The sequence below is a fragment of the Sander lucioperca genome, chromosome 11 (genome assembly GCF_008315115.2).
Source record: "Sander lucioperca isolate FBNREF2018 chromosome 11, SLUC_FBN_1.2, whole genome shotgun sequence".
Taxonomy (NCBI): Eukaryota; Metazoa; Chordata; class Actinopteri; order Perciformes; family Percidae; genus Sander; species Sander lucioperca.
Window position 1 is genome coordinate 39057233 of NC_050183.1, and position 10000 is coordinate 39067232.

Below are 10000 nucleotides of genomic sequence, written 5' to 3' on the forward strand. Positions count from 1 at the left end.
GTATTGTGGATGGGCATCTTTCACTGTTTTATAGACAAAAATATGAATTGATTAATCAAGAAAATAAATAGCAGATTAATCAATACGAGATAATCGTACTTGAAGCTCTAATAGTAAGACGTCCATCATCCACCCAGCAAGAGGGGAAAACAAACTCAGCACTACAGGCAGCTAATCAGAAAAGCACTTAATTCAGCCAAAAAAAGGCAACAACTTGACATAAAGATGTGTATACAGTACGGTGTTTAATCAGCCCCCCTACCATCCAGTCGGGACATGCTCTGGTCAGCACATCAGTGAGCGTACAGTAAGTAACACACACAAACATTCAGGGCTTTCGCCCCTGAAACTGGAAGAGTCCAGTGTACTTAACAGCAATACAAGTCCAGGAGCGACTGACGCCATGAGGAAAGAAAGATATAGAGGGCTTTGAACTGACAAGTACAAACCAACCAAACTTCAGCTGTTTGTATGGCATGTCTAGGTTTTATTCTGTAACTGGAGCAACCAATTATGTGAGTAAAACTTCTTTCCACAGTGTGTGTAAGATTTTATTACTACCTTAATCATCCTTTAAATGTTATGTTGTTTTAAACAAGCGATCAATGAAACCAAAAATTATGTGCAATATGCTTGTTGCAGTATATGACCTATGATCTAGGCATTTGGCACATGCTGTCATATAGTTTGGCAACTGTAGACCTAAATAACTGGCCACAGTTTCAACAGTCACACTAACCTAGTTGATTGAACGGTTTCAAGTGGCAATTATCCAGCGTCCCTGTGATATCTTCTCGCCTATGACTCGATCAGGGTCCAGAATCAATGCGACGGCCCCACAGAAATACGAGCCGGTGTGCATCCGGCTTGCCAACGCTCAATTCTTATCACGTACCATCTGGTCCAGCCCTCCCCCAGCGCCTGCTCCTCCTCTTCTACAACGTGAATCTATCCATCATTGTACCGCTTCTTGTACAAATGTCCCGGGGAACGACCAATCAGCAGCTTGTCAATGGAGTGATAATCTCTCTACCGGTTTGCTGACCACCCCCCTGCTCCACTTCCCAAACCCTTCTCCATCACTACGTTCACAAACATGTAGGGACAGATGGCGGAGATGATCGAGTGGGATGCCGGCACTGGATTTCAGCGTTAATTCGGCCCCCCTCTGGCACGGGCTGGCATGCAAGTAAGCGGGGGAATAGCTAATCTGGAGGGGTCGGGGATCACGGCGGTGAACACCAAAGAGGACAAGAGACAGACAATTACATACAAAAAGAGGCCAGTTGGGAGGAAAAAATAGCAAATTTCATTTCTAGTGCCATGTGTGCTGTTTTGAACGTTTCTATGTTTAGGAATACAAAGGAAATCAGCAATGGATTGCTGAGAGTGAATTGCAAGCATTTCCACCCTTGATTGGGCAAGAGCTTTGCCAAAGAAAGGGGGATTAGCTGGCTATGATTGAAGATTAAACACACTGTAGCAGCAAAACCTCACCAGCATCTTACAAACATTAATCACTTTAGTGTACAAAAGAAGATAGAAACACAGTTGGTAACCATGTGGAACATTGTCAAAATCTGTTGGATCGCCGTGAGCAAATGGAAATCTTCGTTAAAAAGAAAGAGTAACAGAAAGAGAAAAGGAAATCCAGATGGCAAGTATAAAATAAAACAGCTCAGACTAGGAATGTTCATTGTTGCACCAAGTTAAAAACATTTAAATAATAATAATAATAATGTCATCATCTGGCTGACCTAGTGCAGAGTTGATGTAAATCTTCTCATACGGTACCACCATGACAGCAGAACTGGAATATAGTTTGCTGGGTTTCACTATACGTACAACTAAAATGAGAGTTTGGGACTAGGTTGGGAGTTGAAAAGTTGAAGTGTAGTTGGTGATTAAGCAAGGTTTTGGGTAACGATACCAAAACTATTATTTCCACTGCTATTACTGTAATAAATTTACTATGCTTCTACACCAACAAAAAAATAAGGGAAAACAAACCAGTGTTCTCAGATGTTGAAGGTTGTTTTGGAACACAAGCGCGTTACCAAGAACCTAAAATAATACACTTAACTCCGGAACGATCGATCAAAGAATAAGTTCAAAACATTGGATTTCACGTATGCTAATTGAGTTTTTTAATGTATATTTATTGCATCTCTGTTTTCATTCTTGTTAAAGTTCTAAGTTCTAAGTGCTGAGGTCATTAATAACCGTACCTGTTCAGAGAGAGGAGCTGGAGTCATTAATACTTTACCTGCTTCAGAGAGAGGGAGCTGCAGCTCTTTCGTTTTTGTTGAAAATGTCCTTGAAATAGAGAGGTATCTCTCTCTATAATCTCATATATCTCTGTCTTCTATCCTCGCTTCCTCTCTTTATCTCTTTGTCTCGACTATCTGGGTAATCTATCCTATATATCTATATTCTTTCTTCTTATCTCGTATACTATCTCCGTAATCTTTTTTTTTTTCTTTATTTTTTGTTTTTGTTCCTCCACTTCGATATTATTCGTCGTATTACGTTAGTATCTCTCTATATATCATATGTATTACTATATTACTGTATATCGGATATATATATTCGTATCTCTCTGTCTCCGTATATATCATCTACATGTTCTATCTATCTGTATATATTATTATCTATCTCTCTGTATTATCACTACTTATCTATTCTCTATCTGGTTCTTATTTCTATCTATCTGGATACTGTCACATATTACTTCTATATAGATATATATCTTATCTATATTTATCTCTTGTATTCTTATATTATTTTCTCTACTCCTGCTCTTGTGGTACTCTTTCATATTTCATTCAATATTATATGATCTATCTCATACAGTGATCGATATTGTACTATAGATATGTATATCTGATATCATCTCTATACTGTATTTCTCTCTACTTATATATATATATATATCGATCTACTATGGTATATCTATGTCTCTATAGATAGGTTATATAGGTAAACTTATCTCGACTTTTATATATATCTCTATATATTAGTGCTGTAGATATAGGTATATAGACTTGATATAGCGTATTAGGAGGTATATATATATCTCGCGATATATATATATGTCTGGATGCTAGAGATAGATAGATATGGTATAGGACGATATTATGGATATGATAAGGTATCTATAGAGAATACTATATAGGGGATATATGCATGTATAGTTAGAAGCGGAATTATAGTAGATAGATAGATATATAGCTATATATAGGGGAGATATTAGTGGATATGATCATGTGTCGATATATGTATATTTATCAGCATTTTTATATACTCTATATATAATACTATAGATTTTCCTTTCATGTCTTCTCTATGGTTCTCTCTCCTCTATCTCTCTCTCTATGTTCTCTATCTCTCTGTCTCTCTCTGTCTCATCTCTTCATTGTCTCTACTTCTCCGATATGTATCGCTCTCCTCTCTCGCTCTCTCTCTCTCTCTCTCTCTCTCTCTCTCTCTCTGTCTCTCTCTCTCTTTCTCTCTCTCTCTCTGTCTCTCTCTCTCTCTCTCTCTCTCTGTCTCTTTCTTTTTTCTGTTTCTCTCTCTCTCTTCATTAGTGTTGCATCTTTGCATCAAAAAAGTTGTAATATTTTTGAATTTGTGATATTTTGGGAAAAGTCGGAATATTTTGAGAAAAAAAGTCGGAATATTTTGAGAAAAAAAGTCGGAATATTTTAAGTAATATTTTGAGAAAAAAAGTCGGAATATTTTGTGAAAAGTCTTAATAATATGAGAAAAAAAGTAAAATTTTGAGAAAAGTTGTAATATTTTGAGTAAAAAAGTCGTAATATTTTGGGGAATAAAGTTGTAATATTTTGGGAAAAGTTGTAATATTTTGAGAAATTCATAATAGTTTACAAAAAGTAATATTTTGAGAAAAAAGTTGTAATATTTTGGGAAAAAAAGTCGTAATATTTTGAGAAATTCATAGTATTTTAAGAAAAAGTTGTAATATTTTGGGAAAATTTGTAATATTTTGAGGAAAGTCGTAATATTTTGGGAAAAGTCGTAATATTTTGAGGAAAGTCGTAATACTTTGAGAAATTCATAATAGTTTGGAAAAAAGTAATATTTTGGGACAAAAGTCGTAATATTATGAGAAAAAAATTGTAATTTTTGGAAAAGTTGTAATATTTTGAGGAAAGTCGTAACATTTTGGGAAAAGTTGTAATATTGTGAGAAAAAAAATCTTATTATTTTGAGATATTCATATTTTAAGAAAAAAAGTTGTAATATTTAGAGGAATGTCGTAATTTTTTTTGGGAAAAGTAATATTTTGAGAAATTCATAATAGTTTACGAAAAAAAGTAATATTTTGAAAAAAGTTGTAGTAATTTGGGAAAAAGTCAAATATTTTCAGATAAGTTGTAATATTTTGACAAAAGTTGTAATATTTTGGGAAAAGTTGTAATATTTTGGGAAATGTTGTAATATTTTGAGAAAAGTCGTAATAGTTTACGAAAAGTAATATTTTGGGAAAAAAAGTCGTAATATTTTGGGGAAAAAAGTTTTAATATTTTGGGGAAAAAAGTTGTAATATTTTGAGGAAAAGTTGTAATATTTTGAGGAAAAGTTGTAATATTTTGAGAAATTCATAATAGTTTACGAAAAGTAATATTTTGAGAAAAAAAGTTGTAATATTTTGGGAAAAGTCGTAATATTTTGAGAAATTCATAATAGTTTATAAAAAAAGTAGTATTTTGGGAAAAAGTCGTAATATGAGAAAAAAAGTAATATTTTCAGATAAGTTGTAATATTTTGGCCAAAAAACGTAATATGTTTGGGAAAAGTTGTAATATTTTGAGAAATTCATAATAGTTTACGAAAAGTAATATTTTGAGAAAAAAAGTTGTAATATTTTGGGAAAAGTTGTAATATTTTGAGAAAAGTTGTAATATTTTGAGAAAAAAAAATCGTAATATTTTGAGAAATTCATAGTATTTTAAGAAAAAGTTGTAATTTTGGGAAAAGTTGTAATATTTTGAGGAAAGTCGTAATATTTTGGGAAATGTTGTAATATTTTGGGAAAAAAGTCGCAATATTATGAGAAAAAAGTTAATAGATAATAGTTTACGAAAAGTAATATTTTGAGAAAAAAAGTTTTAATATTTTGGGAAATGTTGTAATATTGTGAGAAAAAAAATCGTATTATTTTGAGATATTCATATTTTAAGAAAAAAGTTGTAATATTTAGAGAAAAAAAGTTGTAATATTTTGGGAGAAAAAGTTGTAATATTTAGAGAAAAGTCGTAATAGTTTACGAAAAGTAATATTTTGGGAAAAAAAGTCGTAATATTTTGGGGAAAAAAGTTGTAATATTTTGAGGAAAGTCGTAATATTTTGGGAAAAGTTGTAAAATTTTGAGGAAAGTCGTAATATTTTGGGAAAAGTTGTAATATTTTGAGAAATTCATAATAGTTTACGAAAAGTTGTAATATTTTGAGAAAAAAAAATCTTAATATTTTGAGAAATTCATAGTATTTTAAGGAAAAGTTGTAATTTTGGGAAAAGTTGTAATATTTTGAGGAAAAAGTTGTAATATTTTTGGGAAAAGTTGTAATATTTTGGGAAAAGTTGTAATATTTTGGGAAATGTTGTAATATTTTGGGAAAAAAGTCGCAATATTATGAGAAAAGTTGTAATATTTTGGGAAAAGTTGTAATATTTTGGGGGAAAAAGTTGTAATATTTTGAGAAATTCATAATAGTTTACGAAAAGTAATATTTTGGGAAAAGTTGTAATATTTTGAGAAAAAAAAATCGTAATATTTTGAGAAATTCATAGTATTTTAAGAAAAAGTTGTAATTTTGGGAAAAGTTGTAATATTTTGAGGGAAGTCGTAAATTTGGGATGTATTTTGGGAAAAAAGTGCATATTAGGGAAAAGTGTAATATTTGGGAAAAAGTTGTAATATTTTGGGGAAAAAAGTTGTAATGGAAATTTTGGGAAAAGTTGTAATTTTGGGAAAAGTTGTAATATTTTGGGAAATGTTGTAATATTTTGGGAAAAAAGTCGCAATATTATGAGAAAAGTTGTAATATTTTGGGAAAAGTTGTAATATTTTGGGGAAAAAAGTTGTAATATTTTGAGAAGTCGTAACATTTTGGGAAAAGTTGTAATATTTTGAGAAATTCATAATAGTTTACGAAAAGTAATATTTTGAGAAAAAAAGTTGTAATATTTTGGGAAAAGTTGTAATATTTGGAGAAAAGTCGTAATATTTTGAGAAAAAAAATCTTAATATTTTGAGAAAATTATAGTATTTTAAGAAAAAGTTGTAATTTTGGGAAAAGTTGTAATATTTTGGGAAAAAAGTCGCAATATTATGAGAAAAGTCGTAACATTTTGGGAAAAGTTGTAATATTTTGAGAAATTCATAATAGTTTACGAAAAGTAATATTTTGAGAAAAAAGTTGTAATATTTTGAGTGTCCCTTCCTCCCCCTCTCCCCCCCCTCTCCTCCCCCCCCCCGTAGCTGAGCAGTCTGCCGCCTGACTCCTGCAGCGACTTCACTTTCTCCAGAAAGGGTCAGCTGATCCTGAGCGCCGTTGACCCCGCCAGCAGCCCCCCCCCGCTGTCCACTGCCTCCTCCCTCCTGACCAATGGCTCGTCTCCGCCCGTCCATCAGACTCCGCCCCCTTCTGACCTCCTCCTACAGCAATGGATCATCGCCGCCGCCAAGGTGGGCGGAGCCACAGAAACACACACCTGCACACCACGCATACATCAATACATTTCATCTGTGTGTATTCATTACTTTATTTAAGTAAAAGTATTAATACCACACTGTAAAAAGTACTCGAGTTAATGTACTTGGTTACATTCCTGTGTCTGTGTTTGTGTCTCTCTCTGCGTGTGTGTGTGTGTGTCTACGTGCGTGTGTGTCTTTGTGTGTCTTGTGTGTGTCTCTGCGTGTGTCTCTGCGTGTGTGTGTCTCTGCGTGTGTGTGTGTGTGTGTGTGTGTGTGTGTGTGTCTGTGTCTACGTGCGTGTGTGTCTACGTGTGTGTGTGTCTTTGTGTGTGTGTCTCTGCGTGTCTCTGTGTGTGTGTGTGTGTGTGTGTCTATGTGCGTGTGTGTATGTGTGTGTGTGTCTACGTGTGTGTGTCTTTGTGTGTGTGTGTCTCTCTCTGTGTGTGTGTGTGTGTGTGTGTGTGTGTGTGTGTGTGTGTGTGTGTCTCTCTCTCTCTTTGTGTCTCTTTGTGTGTGTGTGTGTGTGTGTGTGTGTGTGTGTCTGTGTGTCTCTTTGTGTGTGTGTGTCTCTTTGTGTGTGTGTGTGTGTGTGTGTGTGTGTCTCTTTGTGTGTCTCTTTGTGTGTGTGTGTGTGTGTCTCTGTGTGTGTGTGTTTGTGTGTGTGTGTATGTGTGTCTCTGTGTGTGTGTGTGTGTGTGTGTGTCTGTCTCTTTGTGTGTGTGTGTGTGTGTGTGTGTGTCTCTGTGTGTGTGTGTGTGTGTGTGTGTGTGTGTGTGTGTGTGTGTGTGTGTGTGTGTGTGTGTGTGTGTGTGTGTGTCTCTGTGTGTGTGTGTGTGTGTGTCTCTTTGTGTGTGTGTGTCTCTGTGTGTGTCTCTCTCTCTTTGTGTCTGTGTGTGTGTGTGTGTGTGTGTGTGTGTGTGTGTGTGTGTAGGGCCGTCAAACGGCGCTGTGTCAGCTGACCCGACCTCCGTCCGGTGGTCTTGGCTTCAGCGTCGTGGGTCTGAATCCGGCAGGAAGCGGCAGCAGTCAGGGCGTCTTCGTCAAACACATCCAGCCCGGAGGCGTCGCTCACAGGTCCGAGTCTCCTTCGGCTAACATCAAGTCTGCGCCCGTCCTCTATTCTGTTTTTTTCAATAATTTTTTACGGTTTTTTTTTAACGCTTTTTTTCATGTTTTTTTACGTTTTTTTCTGAATTTTTTCGTTGCTTTCATGCCGCCACTTTAGTTGACAAAAATGTGGATTTTTCTTTTCAAAATAAAATTTCAGAAAATTTACAAAAGCGTAGAAGAAATTGTCAGAGTAAAAAGGGATGTTACAACTATCATGCTTTCCCAAAACGGGAAAAATAGTTCATATAGCTGCCTTTTAGATTAGATCAGATTAGAGTCGACTGTATTGTCATTGTGCAGAGTACAAGAACAAAGACAACGAAATGCAGTTTGCATCCAACCAGAAGTGCAAAAATATCAGAAAAGTGCAACGTGATATAAAAGTATAGACAGGACAAGAAATATAGTGCAGTGTAGACAGTAGTATACAGTTGGATTACAGAAGTAGTTTAGAGTAATCTAAATTAAATATAAATATGTGCAGTGTATAATGCTGCGTTCCAGACAAAGTCACGACAAACCCTTCTAGCTAGCGTTAGCTAGCGGCTATCTACCGTTGACGTTAGCTAGCGCTAGCTGATACTAGCGATTTCTACTCAGCAACATATTTTGGCCTTCATTTAATAACCATAACCTGTAGTAGTACACAATCGTATGTGTATTGTTTTGATTACAATGTGCAGAATTACTTCACGTTGCCTATTCATGTCTATTTATTTCTATTTCTCTCCGTTAATCACCGGCGTCTGTACAGCATCAACAGGGGACGCCATTGTTGTTTATGTGTGTGTGACGTCAAAAACTGTAACTGGGAGTTCAACAGTTCACGGTTAGTAAGTTACGGGGTTGACTGCCGTTCACGGGCACTTTCACGGGCAGAAGGTTGTGAAAACACGAGTTACGGGTTGCCCTGAACGCACCATTAGCAGTTACCTTATAAGAGCAGAATAAATATGGCTATGTAATATGAACAATGTATGAACAGCATGTACAGATAAGTGCAATGTAGTAGCAGTGACATTATACTAGTAGTAAGAATAATATAGATATGTGCAGTGTATTAACAGAATATATTATAAGAAATACTTTTATACATCTGGCTCGGCCCCTGTGTGAAAGTCAATTTTAGTTTAGTTTAGTTTTTGTGTGCGGTCCTTCTGTATGACGTTCTTGTGAACTCCTGTGTGGCGTTTGGTGTTGTGTCTGTAGGGACGGGCGTCTGCAAGAGAGGGACCAGATCCTGGTGATCAACGGCAGTCCTCTAGAGCCGGGGATCGGCCACCAGCAGGCGCTGGCGCTGCTGCAGCAGACCGGAGACAGCGTGGAGCTGGTGGTAGCACGGGACCGCCCACTCAACGCACCAGCAGCATCATCGTTACCGGCCACGGACGCCATCAACACGGTAGGAAACGTCTGGAGTGTACGTCCATTTTTTTTTTAATTTAACCAGCAGGGTTCATACGTTTTTTGAAAAAACCTGGAAAAGTTATGGAATTTTAAAAAATGCCAAATTCCAGGCCTGGAAAGGTTTTGGAAACGTGAAAAGACCCACAGCATAATAATGTGATTAATAAATGTATTTCCAGTCCTTCCAGAAAAATGTGGAGTTTTTTTGTGATTGTTTTGGGCAAAAATCCTTGATTATGCGGCACGTTTTCTTAAAAAATGTGATGGAATATGCGGGATATTTATGCAATTTTATACGATGAAATTGCGGGAACTTGCAAAAACTGTGGTTTCATCGTGGCTTCATCGCGGGGTTTGCAGCTTTTCGATGATGTTCACGTCGCGTAATTACGTCACTTCATAACGTTCCCATGGCAACAGGGGGAAACGGCTGCTCTTGTGTGAAGTAAACGCAACATTTTTCAACTTTCTGCTAAGATATATGGGACTTTTTTTGCAATGAAAATGCGGGGATTATGAAATCATGCAAGCCCTGCATATTTTGCGCGGAAATCGGCAATTTATGTGGTGAAAGTGCGGCGTATTTGAAAAAATGCGGCCCCCGAAATAAATATGCGGACTTTGGCTGAAAGTCGGGAAAGAAAGTCGGGAAAGAGATGCGAAATAACGTTGCGGGAAACTCAAAAGACAATAAAAGATACAAAAGACAGACGATAAAAGACATGTAAGAAAGATGCGAAAGACAGACGGGAAAGAAAGATT

At 36.1% G+C, this 10000-nt stretch overlaps 1 protein-coding gene across 1 annotated transcript in view; it reads left to right on the plus strand.

The window, feature by feature from the left end:
* The window catches only part of patj (PATJ crumbs cell polarity complex component), a 116859-nt gene that overhangs the window by 2305 nt on the left and 104554 nt on the right, over positions 1 to 10000 (plus strand). Inside the window, exons 2-4 of the mRNA XM_036007708.1 lie at positions 6506 to 6712; positions 7653 to 7795; positions 9041 to 9233. Coding sequence (XP_035863601.1) covers positions 6506 to 6712; positions 7653 to 7795; positions 9041 to 9233 — 543 coding nt within the window. The remainder of the gene's footprint in view (positions 1 to 6505; positions 6713 to 7652; positions 7796 to 9040; positions 9234 to 10000) is intronic.